This window comes from Cavia porcellus, unplaced genomic scaffold (genome assembly GCF_034190915.1).
Source record: "Cavia porcellus strain 051 isolate PalLab524CR breed Dunkin Hartley unplaced genomic scaffold, mCavPor4.1 scaffold_24, whole genome shotgun sequence".
Lineage (NCBI taxonomy): Eukaryota > Metazoa > Chordata > Mammalia > Rodentia > Caviidae > Cavia > Cavia porcellus.
Window position 1 is genome coordinate 19,304,568 of NW_026947507.1, and position 18,247 is coordinate 19,322,814.

The 18,247-nt window shown below is 34.0% G+C and overlaps 2 protein-coding genes across 9 annotated transcripts in view; one reads left to right on the forward strand and one right to left on the reverse strand.

Annotated features, from left to right (window-relative positions):
• Positions 1 to 18,247, forward strand: part of Aga (aspartylglucosaminidase) — a 112,506-nt gene that overhangs the window by 71,841 nt on the left and 22,418 nt on the right. Inside the window, exon 11 of one of the 8 annotated variants that reach the window (XR_010042584.1) lies at positions 1,543 to 4,929. The exons of the other annotated variants lie outside the window; for them this stretch is intronic. The gene's annotated coding sequence lies outside the window, so the exon portion shown is untranslated. The remainder of the gene's footprint in view (positions 1 to 1,542; positions 4,930 to 18,247) is intronic. 8 annotated transcript variants of the gene reach the window in all.
• Neil3 (nei like DNA glycosylase 3) overlaps positions 1 to 18,247 on the reverse strand; it is a 44,345-nt gene that overhangs the window by 527 nt on the left and 25,571 nt on the right. Inside the window, exons 5-9 of the mRNA XM_003469117.4 lie at positions 18,058 to 18,132; positions 16,301 to 16,467; positions 9,402 to 9,571; positions 7,536 to 7,956; positions 1,514 to 1,688 (exon numbers count right to left, since the gene is read on the reverse strand). Coding sequence (XP_003469165.1) covers positions 1,514 to 1,688; positions 7,536 to 7,956; positions 9,402 to 9,571; positions 16,301 to 16,467; positions 18,058 to 18,132 — 1,008 coding nt within the window. The remainder of the gene's footprint in view (positions 1 to 1,513; positions 1,689 to 7,535; positions 7,957 to 9,401; positions 9,572 to 16,300; positions 16,468 to 18,057; positions 18,133 to 18,247) is intronic.

The following is an 18,247-nucleotide window of genomic DNA, read 5'->3' on the forward strand; positions in this document are numbered from 1 at the left end:
CTGGTATCATACTGTCTTCACTGCTGCTGTCATTAATTTGATATTGTAAAACAGACCCAAATCATTAGTTGTTCAATTTTTTTTTAAAAAGTTTATTTCTTATAAGAAGTATTCTTTAGACATTTGTTTGACTCACACAAAGAAAGTTATAATTCTGAGTTTTCCTTTAGCTAGAGACATTTTTACAAACATTCTTTCCTTTTAATAAGAATAATTAAGGCTGGGCATGGTGGCACATGCCTGTAATCCCTGTACTTGGGAGGCTGAGGCAGGAGAATTGCTGTGAGTTCAAGGCCATCCTGGGCTACACAGTATTTAAGGCCAGCTGGAACTACATAGTGAGTCTCAAAAAATGAACAAACAAACAAAACAAAACATAACAAAAACTAACAATTGAAAACTACCAGAACATTATAAAGTAACCAGCAATGTTCTTATATAAGTTTTAGTTAAAATGATTAGATCAAGTATTAGATAACTCTAATACTAAGCTTCCTTAATCCTGTAGGGAAAGCCAGAATCCAATAGACTTACTCAGGCAGGGTAAATCAGACAGAGTATATACTATTACTTTTAATCCTATTAATTTTAGCCACAAGACAGGTATGAAAGAAGCTATCATATTATTAGTGACATATAATATTTTTTTCATTCCATCTATAAAGACTTCTGGTGAATTTAGTTGGAGATAGTCACATCTTGTTTAGGATGGAGGTCTAAAATCATTATCAAATCTTTCCTGGAAAATGCTTAATGAAAGTTATCATGATGAAGAGAGATACTTCATTTCTCAGTCCAATCTGAAAAATTTTGTTCCAACACTAAAACAGATCAGTATTTTCTTTCTTTCTTTCTTTCTTTTTTTTTTTTTTTTTGAATACCAGATGAATTGGAACTTGGGAAAATGTGTATTTTAAATATTAGATTCAAACTCAGTATGGTGACACATTTATACCCTTTAGAAATGCAGAAAGTGGGATTGACTAAAGGGACCTGGATTCTTATGTCTACAGAAGATTCATTTTTAGTGATACACCCATAGACTGGAAAGAATTACCTAGAGCTAAATATGGTCAAGCTTATGTAGTAGGATTCACTGAGGTTACTGTAGACCAAAGGCATGTACATTGTTTTTCTCACGTACCTCTATCAAATGTATAAAGCTAGACTTTTGATACAGCAATGAATTGAGAACAAATTCCTATCTTAGATTCTTAATTACATAGCACTACTAGTTCATGTTAACTACTCAATACCATCTTGGTGACCTTAAAGCAATATTTTTACATTTATGTTAATCTGATTATAAATATGATACACTCTAACAATCTAGTGGCTACTCTTTTATCATGATCACTACTTTGCTAAACTTTTGGATTCAATGTTCAAGACTTAGACTGAATACTTACATGGCTGTCTAACATGAAAAGGTAAAACTGAAAAGGCATTGCTGTTTGTTTTAGTCACCTGAAGTCATTTACACCATAGTAAGCTTGATTAATCTTGTACGTACTTCAAAAAATCCACATTGTGCATCTCCAGGGAGTGGACAAGCGTAAAACTGCCTTCCTCTGTTTTCACCATGCTTCCTGACAACACGGAGAACACACAGGCGGTTGTGCTTCCTGCATCGAGGACCGCCGGCATTTGAGGTACAAGGACCATCTGTCATACTAGCTTGGAGTTGGCTGTAATGACAGGTTACAAAATAACTCTAGCGCAATAGTGTTAAAGGGATCATTCTCACCACTTCACCTCTGCACCTGTGAATTCTGCTCACAGGAAAAAACTATATCAAAAGGTTGGCCCTGGTCAACTTTAGTAATTACACAAACTACTGCCATTTTAATTGTTTTAATTCAAACCTATGTATAAATGAAGAGCACAAAATTTAAATTTCTAAGAATAAACAGGTGAATTGTGTATCCAGTAAATCAAATGTTCTTAAATCTTCATTTCTGATACTTGCTTTTTTTAACCTCATGTTACAATGTAGTCATTTGTTTCCTCTAAAATATTGTCAAGTCTAGCTGTTTCTTGCCCCATAAAACAACTAAAATCATGATGTTCTCTAATTGTTTTCTCATGAGTAGAAATTCCTATAAATGGATCTGACAAGGCCACGGAGATCACTCTCTCTACTGTCCACTTAAAAAATAATTTCCTACGCTTTTCTTTGATCAAGGCTACTAAAATAGTTGTCAGCAAGAAACAGCCTGTCTGGAGGAGCAGAAATGTGTATTTTGTAAACCTAGTAGAAAAGCTTTATCTCCTGCACAATTAGAATCAAGAGCATCTGGAGGTCACCTGGATGGAGCAAACAAAGCCCAGGAGGTGATCTTGCACTCTAGTTGGAGAGGAAGACTTTTATCTTTGAAAAAGAACATCCTTATTATTTTTATGTATTTTGAAGTTTCAATAATGTTTTTATAATACTTTTAATCACCTAGTTGGCATATTCACAGTAATTAAAACCAGGGACTGGTAGAGTAGCTCAGTGGTACAGCCTGTGGCACATGCTTAGGGTGCTCAAGGCCCTGTGTTGGGTCCTCAGGATTTAAACTTAAAACAAAAACAAACAAGCAACACAATGAAACCAGAAATCCCTCTTACAAACATTCTTGTTTTTAAACATCTTAATGATAAGATAGTTCACCCTTTCTCAGGTTTGAGAAAATTTCTTTTTCTTTTTTTTTTTTTTTTTTTTTTTTTTTTTGGTCTTTTTCCTTTTTATCGGTACCGGGGATCGAACTCACGACTGCCTGCTTGCAAGGCAGGTCCTTATGCTGCTGAGCTAAATCTCCAGCCCTGAAAATTTCTAAAGAATAAAATATCACTCATATGTAATGTTTTAAAATCCTTAAAAATCAAGTATAGTTTTCCTTGCTTCCCAACTACATTTTTCAGAATACTTTTTTTTTTTCTGTACTGCTGCCTCAGAGGATCATGTCTAATCCCAATATCCAGAGAATGTGATCTTCTGTGGTGAAAGTGGTATAAAGTTGTTTATTCTTTACAATGGATATTTAAATACATTGCTTTAAAAATGTTTGCTGGGATAGATTAAAAAATTCTTAGTGTAGTTCCTGAAGCAATCATTTATAATATAAAAAACAATTGTGGATGCTGCTAAAGTAATCATTTTAAGTTAAATATTTCACCAGCAACTACTTTATTGGTAGCTTTTTCAAGGTGAAAGGTGCTATATTTCAGTCATGGGTAATACCAAATACAAAATAGGAAAACAGAGAATTTCTTTTTTCTTTTTCTTTTCACAATCCTCCTTTCTACCAGCTGCCCCTGAGAGGTAATACTAAAACCTCAACTTCAAGACAAGTTAAATATCTGGGTGGTGGTACAGAAGATAAGCAGTTTCAAAACTCAAATGGTTTCATAAACAGCTTTCAGAGATAAGTTAAAAGAATGAGGTTAAGAATATTACTTGAAGTGAAAAAATGATGCTAATTTAAAATATACCTATGTAAGAACATTTTCTATGTTATTTTAAAGGTGGCTAGAGGCCAGGGATATAGCTCCGTGGCCCAAGGGCCTGCCTGGCAAGTGCAGGGTCATAAGTTTGATCCCTGGGTTCCAGTAAAAAGGTGGTTGGTTGTGTTTGGCAACTTTCACTTCAAAATGTTCCAACCCACTTGCTTCAACCTAGAGATCTGCAGGTTTCCATACATCCAAGAAAAATGCAAATTCTTTACTGCTAAAACTTTTCTTAGGAGAGGGGCAAAGGTGCAGGGTAGGATTAAGGAAAAAAGAAGCACTCCAGTTGTCTTCCCTCTGGTTCATTTCTGTCTCACAGTCTGTTTCTTCCTGAGTGGGAAGCTAAAGGAAAAACTCGTCTTACGCTCGTGAGTCCTTGGTATCAGAGTGTGCTCCACCAAATAGGAACAGTTCTGTCACCACATATAGCTTTGACCCTACTCCAGATCCCTGTGGACCAAGTCTCCAGGTCGACAAGATTCCTAGGGGGTTCATGGGCACATAAAGTTATGATGATGCCACCTGGGATCACATCAGCTCTAAATAGGCACAACTAGTCCTAATTTTATGATAGAAAAATTATCTAGGACAATTAAATGTTCTGCTTAATTGAAGGCATTTTGGCTTCTGTTTCAACTGTTATTTGAAAACTTTCTAAAATATAGCAGAGCATTTTCTTAGATAAATTTTGCATAGAGAATAAATTAGTTTGACAATTAGTATCATCATTTTGAATATTGACTTATAATACCTCAAGAGCTGGCAAACATTTTCAGGTAAGACTCATTTTAGTCTTGTGGGTCTCATGGTCTCTGTGGGAATTACTTAATTCTGTTGCTGGCAACAAGAAGTCATAAAAAAATAATCAAACAAATGGAAATAAAAGTTAGGCTGGATTTGGCTCTTCTGGCTATAGTTTGTAAGAACTCGTCATTATAATCAGGAACAATGCTTGAAGCATCAAAAGATTCTCAGTAAGTGCCTATTAATCAGGAAAATTAAACAGGTCAGATAAAAACTATCATCAGAAAGACAGTACCAAGTACAGATTTATATTTTCAAAATGAATGCTATGTTTATTTTGTTAAACAATCACCTTATCATGGTTTACCTTCCTTGAAATTAGGATAAATTCATTCTAATTCAAATATTACATGGAATGTTTTTGAATTAATCAGTGCTATGTAACATACACTTTATCATCCGAGATAATGTCCAGCATTAAAACAAAACAAAGAAAAGAAGTTAAATGATTCATTCTCCATGTCCCCAGGTGGTCCTGAAGTTCTGAGGGATGAAGAACTGCAAAAGGGTGATCCCACAATAAGCCCAAGGTGTCTCTTCCAAGTCTAGTGATTCCAAGTAGCCAGCCCTTCCATATCGCTAATGGCAGTAGAAAATGCCAGTGATTTTCATAGCATTATTTCCCGCTTCTATGTAAGTTTCTGCATCAACATAGGAAAAAATTCAACCTAGAACTTAAGCTTTCTTTGAAAATGTATTATTGTTTCACTTTGTGTTCATAATAATTGGATGATAGCTTTAAAACTTTTTAGTGGTTATTCTTAAGTGCTTAAAAATTTCTTCATTTATCTAATTTATAATTCAGTAGATGGATAACATTCAGTACATCTAAAAACCAACCCTAAAATATGCTTCATCAACAAAGCACGTATGGTGTGGTGATGAGATCAGTAATTAAGAGAACAAAAGTCAAATTAATTACCCTATAATTATTAAAGAAAAAAATGAACTGGCTATAAATTCTGAGTGGACCACCTGCTTGAATAGTATTATGTTGTTTCTTTTGGTGTCTTGTCCATAAGATAAACACTGTAGCTGCCAAACAAGCAGAAAAATGAAATAAATGACAGTAATTTGCAATTTATTCCTTGTAAAGTAGTTGGGTACAGAAGGGCTACTGGGTAAATTTATTTCATCACTTGAGTTTTATTCTGCTGGTTGATCTTGATTGATTGTGGAGTCTCAGTCTTGGTGTTCTCGTATTCAGTACATACACATGGCTACAGCATTTCTAAGTAACACTGTGCACTGTGATTAATCATATGGTTCTATTACTAATGGTTTATGAAGAAATCATTTAAATTTAAGGTTACATTAATGTTTTTTAAAATCCCTAATTCATTAGTTAAATTGTCAGAGATTTTTTTCAAAAAAGCATTAAGGAAGTAAAAATATACCAACATATTTCATCTGGGTAGAAATGGCACAATATTTTAAATTGATCATTTCCACTACTTTCCACTTAAGCGTCACAAGCAAGAAAGCTGCTCAGAAGTGATTTTCTCCTTCAGGACGGCGTCCTCAGTCTTTCTTTAGCAAAGGCTTCATGATTTCCACCAGGAAACACAAATTATGGTTAAAGTAAAAAGGCGAGGCATTTACTCAGTCAGTTGAAAAGTTTAGTCTCTCAGAGTATAATCCAAATGGGAGTATCACGGACAGAAGTTAAATGGGTTATCATAAATAATTATGTACTGAGTATTTTTAAAAATCAATCAAGAACTAACTGATGGCAAATTTAGAGTTAGAACAGGAAATAGGAGCAAAATCCATGTTTATGAGAAACTGTCACAGAATTGTTATGAAGGAATCCTTAAGGATTCAAAGAGTTTAGTCTAGGAGTGAGTAGCAAGTGGCCCCTCATCCCACTGCCCATTGGAAGACTCTATCAACAATGGAGTAGCTCATTACAGCAAAATCTGCTCATCAAAATTCCACCTGAGATTACTTTAGAGCTACTGAAAGTGCACAAAAAGACATACAAATAAGGTCCTTCAAAAAAAAAAATAAGGTCCTTCATTCATATTATTATATGAGTTTCATTTTAAAATGCTGGATATATGACACCTGATTTTTGAAAAAAAAAGTAGCTTTGGAAAAAAAAATACCTTTTAGATGCAGGCACGATATGAGCTATGATGGTGGACCAGACAAATAGATAGAAGGAAGTGGGTTGAGAAGCATCAACAGACAGGTGCAGGACCTGCCCTCTTCAGTAATGAAAGAGATAACATGTCTATTTTCTGCATCTCAGTGAACAGCAGTGGGGGACTGTGGAATTGCAGCTGGTAATCTTGTAAACCACACTGAGCCTTGTAGTGTTTATTGCATGGAATTAAAAGTTTTTCATTTCATTTCATTAAAAATAGGATGCTTGCTTTTTAGGACTTTTTGGTTGAAGAACACTATCCCACATTGCTGTTTGAAATGCAGCCATGTTTGTTAATAGAAATACCGCTAAAAGCATTTCAGTTTTTCTTTTAAAACAGAGGATACTTACTAAACTTTTATGAATGACAGCTTCTCTTCCAAAAGAATGGCTTCTTTCACTGGAAGAACTACAAACGATCTTTGACTTACAATGGTTTGATTTTGTTAGCTTTATCATATTGTGAAAGCAATAAGACATTCATTAGAAACAATATTTCAAGTTTCGAATCTTGATCTTTTCCCGGGCTGGTGGTAAGCAGTACAATACTGTCTTTTGATACTATGTATTGCCAGGGAATCTCAGCTACTTGATTATCGGTAGAAACAATCAATACTTTACAGTAAGCTATGTAGCTAACTTATGATGTTCAATAGGCTAGATGTATTAAATGCATTTTTCAACTTATGACATTTTCAACTTATGATAGGTTTAAAAATGATAATGGTGGTTACTGATAACAGAAATGATTATGGATGATTTAAAATTTTCTTTATACTTGCCAGTATTTTCCAAATATGATGTAGTGATCATGTATATAGTTAGTGTCACAAAAAAATAACCTTTTATAGATATAGGAAAATGTTTTATATTTTCTTCTCTTGTCTATAATAAGCTGGTGAAGAGAAAGGAGAGTTACTATACTAGTTTTCAAGGTTTTATTTATATTACCAAAATCAATTTAACTGCTTAGCCATAGGTATTCTGCCTTCTTAAAATATATGCAATACAAATACCTTAAAGATCTTAAAAATATCTTAAAACAAGTTTAGGGCAAATGCCTTAAAGACCACGGTTGGAAGTATCATACCTGTTAGAAAATCCAGTGTTGCAACTTTTGAGATCTGGTGTTGAGTAGTGGGTTGTTTTCAATTTTTTATGTGCTGAACTAAATAATTCAGACTGAGAGCAGACTGTAGGAGATGTGTTTACTTTGTTAGATACTTGAGTTATATAGTTTGTTCTCTCCTTGGAGGGGTGCCGTGTATCACTAAAACAAACGTTTGCAGGAAGAGAGTTTTGAAATTCCCCATCTGGTGTCTGGGTTTGGCTTTCTTTTCTTTTCAAAGTATTGGATTTATTGCTAAAATCAGTCAAGACAAGAGTTGTAGTTCCAAATGCAGTTTTCCTGTTAATTTTCACTTCTGCATGTGCTTTCCTGAAGGTATTACAAGGGTACTTCACTAAGTTATGAAAGACTATAGAATTTTCTTCATTCTTGAATACTGAATCTGGAAGGAAAGAGAAGTTATCATGCAATATTCCTAAAAATATATTAACTACTTGAAACATTTTTATCTGATCAAAAAATGTAGTTCAACATATATGTATCTATATTTATATTTATCTGCTAATATGGGCTTAGTTAGCTTGGGCAAGTTATAATTAATCATCTTCTGGTTAGGAATTAAAGAATTATTTAAAATGCAAAGGTTAAAAATTCATACATACCTAAGATGAGGTTAGCAAAGACTTGTATTTGCTTTGAATTATGTTTAAGCATTTAAAAGTTCATCAGCTATCAGCTTTATTAATATTAAGCAAAGCATTAAAATGATAGTAATTAAGAGATGATACTCCACAAAACAGAAACTCTATGTCAACTACCAAGAATGTTTTTATGAATAAGACACAGTAAAAGGCTTAAGAGAAGTAAAGATGAATTAAAAAGACTTCATATTTATTAAACATGTTTTAACAAAATTTTAACAACGTTCTGGAGTTACAGAATCTGTACTGTATTTTAAACTGCAGTGAAGATATATGTCTTTATTCTCAGACAAAAGTAACTAGAAAACAATTTATGAGACTTGTAAAGGCATTTCAGAATGTTGAAATAAATGTGGGAATGGAAGATTGTGGTTTTCTGAGGGCTTTTTTTTTCTGTTGAATGATCATAAAGAAGAAGGAAAAGAAAGAAATAGGAGGCGCAGTCCCTTTGGCTATTAGAAAAGCTGTGCAGGGGGCAACGCCTGCATTGCAGGCCCAGGGAACAAAAGACAATGTGACAGCACACAAAATGTAGGGTCCATAAGTCAAAAACGGACTTTCTCATCTCTAATTGAAGAAAGAAATAACACTTCGAGAACACAATAGAAGCTGCATCAATGAGATGCTTTCTTAATCACAGGTTTCCTCTGAGGTTTTGCATTCTCTGAACGCATGAAATTGTGAGCTATAAAGAGTTATTTTGAAGGATTTCAATGAAATCAGTACAATTGTCTGAGTAAAGATTTTAATAACAAGGGGTAGGAAGGATAAAGAAGAGAAAAAATTCAGCATTTTTCAATTCCACCTGCAAAGACATTCTTACAGAAATCCTCCCTTTCAATTTATGAAACACTTGGACTGAATAACAAACTCAAAAGTTGCTGAAATCTGCATAAAACAAAGCTTTATTGAATAATTCATTAGAAACAGTAGAGAACAGATGCGATCATCTCAGTTTTTTGAGATACAAAGACACACAATGTTTTAGCACAAGCATGTTTTACCTCCCTGCTAAAAAAATATTTTCAACTGAGTACCAGCATAGTTTACATGCAAAGGCAAGCAATTCTTTACACCTTAGAAAGAAAGCACTTAGTTAAAAGTATCAAGACTGAGTGAGAAATATAACTGATCTTATATAATTAACCACCTTCGACATGAATGCAAAATTAAAATCCAGTCTTACCAACAGGCTTTGAGGTGAAGCAAGCATCGCATGTCTCAGCAGAAGGCTTATTTATTAGGGTACACACCAAACAGGTCCATTGCTCTTCTGATTTCCGACCCACTGAGTCAGTCAGATGGTCTCCACTGCTAGGTCTCCAATTAATTATAGTATTTCTAGTGGGCAGTTTGCTAGAAAATGATTTTTAAAATTAAAAGATATGATTGACTTACACATTCTGAGTATTTTAGAAACTATTACAAAACCATTAACATCCCAATTCTATTTACTATTGCTTATGTCATAAAAAAATATTAGATAAGGGCTGGGGATTTAGCTCAGCGGCATAAGTGCTTGCCTTGCAAGCAGGCAGTCCTGAATTCGATCCCCGGTACCGACAAAAAGGAAAAAGACAATATATATATATATATATATATATATATATATATATATATATTAGATAACTTTTGTCTTGAGTACTGCTGATGCTAGTAAGTTAGAAACAAATACAAGTGTTTACTTAAAGAGCAGATTTTTAAAACAGACTGAAAGTGTTTGATGTATCCAGTAGGAAACAGTTTGCAAGTAATATTATTTTTGTACCAGAGATTGAACTCATGACCTGGCGCCTGCCGGGCAGGTGCTTATGCCACAAGTAATATTTTAAGTAAATAGTGCTCTTCAAAGTACAATTAAACTATGATTAGTCACTTAAGTCAAAAAAAGAAAATCTATACCGAAATCAAAGCATTGATAATACAGTTAGAAAATTTTTACATTACTTTATGATCTTAAAAATTCTAGAAAATTTAGCATTTCTTCATGGTATTTATTAAGTACTTTTCAATGACTGGATCTATAATGATAAAAATAATATTTATATTTGTGCTAGTTCTCTTCATGTAAAACTATTTCATATTTTCTAATAATTATTATAAATCTAGTTATTTGGTTAGTAAGAAAACTATAAAACAACCCTGACCTTTGGCCACAGATGTAAATTAATGGAGTTCTTGATTGGCCACTTACTGGTGTACAGAATGCCTTTCTAGAGGTCTGATGCAGTCTTGCTCTCCACTGCACATGTGGAGGTCTGTGTAACACTTCATGTGGTTACGCGATCATGGCCATGTTAGGATTCCTCTCATGTTCTAAACATTAATAGTGAAAAAGCTCTTCCAAGTAAAGCTCTGTATCTTACATTTCAGAACATGAGTTCTTTGACTTTTAAAGGTAGCCTTGACTTCTGTAACATTTTGCTTCTTATATATAATTATGCCAGTTTTTAAAAAGCAGGATTGTCTGGTAAAATAACAAATAGCATAAGAAAATCTGATAGTAAGATACATCTCATTATGATTCTCTTATCTTTACTTAGCTTGACTTTTAATGAGCTGTATTTCTTATTTCTATGGAACACCAGAACTTCTGCTGAATTTGTTTCCCTGACCTAATTCCTGTCCTCTACTAACTCTGAAAAGGAACATGATATATTTATTCAGAATTAAACAAACACAATTTAAGTGACATTTATATTTCAGCTTACTCTGACTTTTCACTATTTTCTTCCTCTTGTGTTCCATAATAAGCTTTATCAATATTGTTCTTTTTCCAGCAATGGGTACATGCTAGTCAAATTCTCTACCAATACCTTTTATTACGTTTTTAAATTTTTTGAGTTAACTTTCTAAGGGACCCAGGGGGGCTTAAACTTGTGATCCTCCTGCATCAGCCTCCTGAGTATCAAATTTGATGTTTATGCCACCGTAACCTGGTCCACAGCTATTAATGCTGGTGTATATGGAGAGTTTTGAAGCACATTCCTTACCCTTCCATATCTTAACAATCCACTAATGAATTCTTTAATCTGCACTGGATAAGTTACTGAAAACTCAAACTTAATATGTTGTAGTAGGCCACGAAATGGCCTCCTAATGATATCAGGTGACAATTCCAGGAAACAATAAATTTGAGTTATTGCAGGTATAATTTAGGGCCATGATCTAGGGAGATTATCTGTATGGTCTCTTAATCCAAACACAAGTAATCTTATAAGACATTTGCACCAGGAGATGATTTGATACACATGGAAGAGAATGCACTGTAAAAACAGGCAAATGTTGTAAGAATGTCGAAAGAGGCAAGGGATGGAGTCCCTCAGAGAAAGCCATTCCTGAACGCACCTTACTTTTGACCCTTAACCCCAGCTCAGCCTCCAAAAAGAGCCCGCGTTCAGTCCCTTTTGGCAGCCCAGCTCTTTTCCCTGGAGCCATTGCCCACTAGCTGTGCCCCTGCTGAGAGCCCTGAGGTTGCTGCTGCCTGCTGATTAAACTGCAGTCCTGCTCCTGCGTAGCAGCCTCAACAGTCCCCATAAGACCCAAGGCAGTTCATGCAGCACCTCTGCTCAGGCCTTCACATGATTTCCCAGCTTTCTCAGTCAAAACTTGTCTCCTTAGCTAGAGATTTTTCAAAATGTACAAGTAAATGCGTTATTTCACACCTTTTCAAAACCCCCCATAGACCTCCGCATTATACACACATTGCATAAAAAGGAAATTGCTTTCTGGGGCCAGACTGACTCCACATGCTCTCTGGTTCATACCTGACTTCTGGTTAGTCGATCTCTGTCTCTTATTTATTATCCAAGACTTTTGGATGGTTACTGCACTACCTTCTTGGAAAACTTTCTTCACCAGTTTTATTCAGAAATCTGCTCAGGGATGTTCTCTTTCTAGAATGGATTCTCCTTGTCACTTTTTATTGCCTACTGAAGTTGCTATTTCTTTAGAGCATTGATCGCTACTTATTTTTGCCTAATATCTTATACATATTGTTTTCTTAAAATCTCTTCCCACTGAAATACAGTAATAACTGAATATTCCATAGATACACGCTTCATACATGAGGTTTACACTCACATTATCTATTAATACTGCTTTGTTAAAGGTTACCTTAATTGTCTAATAAATTAGCCTCGCACAATTTCCACCCTCTAACTCACTCAGTTGAATTTAAATTGCAATTATTTCCCCTCTTGGTTTCTTCCACCTCTTTCATGAGTTGTTTTTCTTCTTTTGATTACCAAAGCTAACCTAGTTAGAGACTCTCTATTGGACTTCCCTCCCTTGTCTCTATGCCATTGGCTCAGTGATAACAAATACTCTGATTCACCTATTATCTCACATGACCCCAAAGTGGGTAACAGGAAGAGTGCACAGTACAAGTGAAGGATGACAGTGTCATTAAGGTGTCTTTGCACTTCTTCAGGAAGACAAGTTACTACCATGGAAAGCAAAATTTTTCTTTGCCCAAATACCAGTATGTGTGAATACTATAAGAATTTACTATCCTAAATCTTAAAGTAAGAGGCTTAAGCAGAAAGCAAAATTTTCTCTACTTGCTCTGTCTTTGGAGAACTCAGACAAGGCTACTTCATGGCTTCCAGTCTCTGAGGCTCTGGTTCCTTCAGCTTTTCTGTTAGTTCTGTGAATTACCCAGACATTCACTTGACTGCGTTCCCTCTTAAATTATCCCCTAAATATGGCAACTACATGAGCTTCCTTCCAAAAGCAAGTTAATTGTGCCAAGACTAACCCATCCTAGGTTTTCATCAGGACTCCTACACACCCTCTGGTAGTTCTGTCCCCTCCAAAATCTTTCCATTAAAACTGCCTTGCAAAGGGCACTATTCTCTCATTAACTGGCAACCATCAGGATGCTTCCAAAGGAGATGGTTTTTAAAAATCTGAATACAGTGCAGTATTTTAAAGGAAACAAACACCTCTCCCTCATCTTATTTTGCAGTCCTCCACATGCACCAGGGATTTTCCCTATGCAATTGCCTGTATGCTGTTTACTTTTTTCTTAAAAATCTTTTGCATGCCTCTGGTCTATGATGAATTCCTGCATTCTTTCACACTAGGCTCAAATGTCTCCTTCTCCATAAAGATTCACTTGCTCTTTTCAGATAGATTTAAGTGTTTCCTCTTCTATGGATTCCTCTTCTAACACTAGTACAACCATATTCACTTATGCAGTTCATCCTGGTGTTTTAATCCTATATTTTCTCATTTATTTCCCAATTTATTTCAGACTTGGAGCACTTTGAGAGCTACATTCTTTCTGTTTTATCTTCCATTCTCAATACTGTCATGTAGATGATAATAAAGCAACTTATATTTTAAAAATTATTTCAAAAATTTAAATTTTAAAATTTCAAAAATTTTAAAAACTCTTCTAAAAGTAAATCTTAGTTTTTCCTAAAGAAACAATACTTGCACACATAAATTACATTAGCTGGTATATAATTAAGGTCCAAAAATAAGTGATGCAGGTATTTAAAATGTGGTGCATAATAAATAAAAACCAGAAAATTTGGGGAGGATTCATCACAGAATTCAGTAAGTATTTAGTGATTGAATGAGCATTTAGGTCATTGCTACTGGGTTTTTTAGAAATTATGATAAAAAATAACTTAAAATAATATTTGGTCAACATGTAAAGTGTTCAAATATTCATTCAAAAATTAATTTAGTTATTAATCATAGTTTAGTTTTACTTTGAAGATTACTACTTACTTAATCATAGAAAGCCTAAAATAGCGACATGGTACCCGTTTCCAGCTTTTTAAGCTATGCTTATTTACTTGGCAATGTATAGTTGTTTTCGAAGCAGTGTTAACTGCATGCCTATATATAAAACAGGATTAGGCCAGAAAGGAGAATTAGAAGGCCTAAACACTTCTGACATAGCATGGCTTTTCCTAAATCATAGATGTGTACTAAATCTCTCTGAAAGAAACTACAGCCTTTAAAAATCCAGTTTAAAGACATCTTTGGAAGTAACAATTATTTATATGATAAATGACTTTATTTGATGATTTGGAGAGTATGGATTTTTTTAAATTTCAGAAGCTACCAATTCGTAAAAAACAAAGATAGCACACTAACCATTTGTTCAGTAGACAAATACATATTGACAGTCTTCTATCTGTCCAACACTGTGTTGACTGCATGTGGTCAAATAAATGTATACCAACCAATGCAGTACTGTGAAAAATGTTCTTGCTCATGAAAAACAAAATCTAAACTGGTACAATGAAAATAATTAATTACTCAGATCTCTGTGCAAGTAAAATGGATGAAGAGGCTGAGAGGAAAGAAATACAAGGAGAAAAGAATTTTTAACAACCAGCTTGAGATATATTGACAAAGCCATGAGTTATAGGACCTCCACTGTGCACTGTCTCCGTGCTTTGCCCCTGAGTGCATGATGGCCAGACCTTCTTCTCTGGGCATCTGCTCAGCCAAGAAGTACCCCAGTTGTCTTTCTATTTCCAATCACATTTTCTTTGTGTATTCTTTCCTCCTATTCTATAGGCATGTGGTTTTCCTGAAGCTCACACCTTGTTTAAATCTGTATTCTTTCTCAGCGAATTAAGACTGTTTCGATGCTTCACTCTGCAATGCTACACTGACAACTCTTCAAGCCATCACCTCCGACACTCTAGAGTGACCCATAAAGCCTCCCCTCCTGGATGCTCACTGCTGCTTCACATCTCCAAAACTCAGTGTCTCTCTTACCATTCTATTCAGACTTTCCCAGATAGACCCATAAACTGAAACCTTATCATTTGGCTCTGAATTCTTTGCATTATCTTACATATCAAAGTTTGTCACAATTCTTTCTTTTAAAACTGAATTAAGGTACCATTTCTGGTGTCATGACCCTAGGTTTGATAATCATCTCTCACTTATTACTCTGCATAGTCATCTGCATGTTTTGGTTTTTTAAATTTTCATGCTAACTACAGTATATGCTATAATCAATGAAAAGTCCTTTTCCACTGATTCAGGCAAGACATTGACTCTTCCCAAAACTACTGATGACCCCTACTGATTGATCCCATCCTATATGCAAAACTAGTCTTAACTGTTCAACAACCTGGAGCATGGAACATGCTTTCTGTGGCCAGTACAATTCATACTCCTTCAGCAGCCATGCCGGTTAATATTCACAGCCTTGCTTTTTATCCAATTAAAAAAATGTTTGCTTTCTCAATTACTTAACCCAAATTCCATTTCTTAAAGTAAATTTCAAATTACACATTCTTTATAAGTTGGTCCAACATATTAAAGGAATATCCTTTAATGTTCCTTAACTCTTGTAACATTTTAGGCACTTCATGTCTGCTCTGATACTTTTCATCTATAATCTCATATACTGCTTTGCAGCTACTTTACGTTGCTAATCTTTTTCCTGGCTGTCTTTAAAAGGACATTTAGCCTTTCACCAGGGTGACTGTGCATTGGCAGAATTAGATTTTGTGAGGCTTACTGGCTCTGGAATAGTAGTAATTCCAGGAGTCCCAAAATATCGCAGTGGTCCACAAATTAGGTCATGTGATCAGCAGAATTTTAGGACAAGTTCATCTTTTAGAGGCTCCCCAACCCAATCTATGATTATTTTCCCAGTTCTCTGGTGTGAAATTGAAAGAAACATACTCAGCAACTGGCAGAATCACCATATATATGTTTAATAAGAAGTATGTTATTTCATTAAGAAGACATAAGTTCTAGAAATCTTGCTGTTTTATAACATTATTTTTAAATGAAGCAAGTGTTTTTGAAGATATTTTTTAGATTTTGTAATTATTTAATCTTCTGATACTTATTTTACAAAGTTTACATCTTATAGGTATCTTATCATAGCCTGAATAAGACGTTTTCTACCTGGATTCAGAAGTGATCCATATATCAACTTTGGCTCCTTTTAGTTCTTTGATGACACTTTTTTTAACCATATCCTTCCAAAGTCTCAAATACTTCTGAATATGATCCTTCATGAATAGTTTGATGGTTATTCAGATACATTTCCTGATAGCAGCATTTTAAATAGATAATTTAAATTTGATAACTTACCATATGTCAGTGTGTTGAGGATTTTCTTTTTGACAATGAGGACAGAAATATGTCATTCTGTTATTCTCTCCTAAGCGACATACAGTAATTTTGCAGTGGCACTGACCGCAATTAGGACGCTTATAAACCTTATAATGTTTAGAGATAGCTGATCCTGTTTTACAGCACTTAAAAAAAATTATACACAAAAAAGTATTACTTAGAAGCCAGATATAGTCTTGAAAGTCAACTCTGAAAACAATATGTCAAAATTTTACCTATCTTTGTACATAGATCCACATAATATTTGCTTTCATCTGAGCAAAAGATATTAACAAGATAATAACATCTGTCAAACAAGATTTGTGTGAAATAATTGTTATTACACAATAACATGTTAGCATTCATAGTTGTTCTTTGCATGACTATCTTCTTATCTAAATGGTAGACAAAAGTTCTACATTTTAAAATGTCTTTTGTCCTTTTGTCTTAAAAAAACATAATTATATAGTTATAAAAAAAAGACTCGATCAGCTTTAAGTCTGATTATTTTTAGAACTCTGAATCTGCTCACTCAATTTCAACAGCCAAAAACGTTTTCTAGGGAACAAAATTTAACAAGACTTCTTTGTTGACTCGAAAAAGTATACATATATCCTTAGAGATTCACTAGAAAGAGAATAAAAATTCACATAACATTTTACTAGAGATATGTTCCATTTTAGTACATGTTCTATTTCCAAAGACATTTTGCTATTTTTTTGTCAGTTTTATTCTACTCACATACATTTAAAGTTCCTACCAAGAACATATTGTGGGTTAACATCAGCAGTGAGAAAATTTAAAATTTGAGAAGTAGGCCCATTATTTATGAGCTGAAAATTACACAAACAATTTATATAAATTTAAGCAAAGTACTGACATACTCAATTTAATCTGAGTAGAAAATGTGCTATTTTCTACAGTAATTTTTCTCTAGAAGAAAAAGACAAACCTGTATAGTTTTAAAATAGCCACAGCTTAAAAAAAGTAGATATGTAAACCATTAGTACTTTAGGTCAATTAATGAAAAAGGCTATGGAATCTTCCTTCTTTTTTAAAAATCACTTTTTTAAATATAACATGGAGTCATTTATACTGCTTAATATTCTATTTTTCTGCTTAACATATTTTGAGTAGTTTCCCTTCCTTCTTCAACACAGTGAAAGAATTCTGAATACAGAAAACAGCCTGTGACAGACTAATCAAGCATACTTGATTTAAAATATAAAATGTGTTTATTGAATTCTACATATGCAAATATACAACTTTCAAAATCTACCAGTTAGCCATACTTACTTCATTCTCGGAACAGTTTTGGTTGTAAATATGACTCAATTATACAGGTGAAGAATCTAAATTTAAATAGTTTCTAAATAATCTAAATCACTAATAAGTAGCAAATTCTGAACTCAAGTCTATTCTAATACATTTTTATCTCTTTATGGTTTTTATATTTTATATATCCAAAAATAGAACAAGAATCTAAAAAAATGCTAATATAATTGTTCCCCATTTTGGTCTAAAGATAATTTAACTTAATCATAGTCAGACAAATTTGGACTGACTTATGACCTTGAATTTCAAAATGTTAATTAAGCCCCCCAAAGTCACTCCTCTTTATTGTACCTCTGTACTCTTACCACTAGATGGCTATATACAGCTTTTACATTTTTGGTGCAATCAAAAGGGAAACCATTGACATTTAAGTACTTGACAATTTCAATTTTGATTCTTACCCTGTAAAAGAGAATGCTGAAATCACGCACCATCTTCACAAGATGATGGATCTGTTCATCTGTTAACTGAAAAACCTAAAAATGGGGAAAAAAGCATAACTTCATAATTTATTACTTTAGGTGAGTGCCACTTTGGAGTTCTGTTAAAGAACTGTACACAGATTTAAGATACACACATATCTTCAAGAAC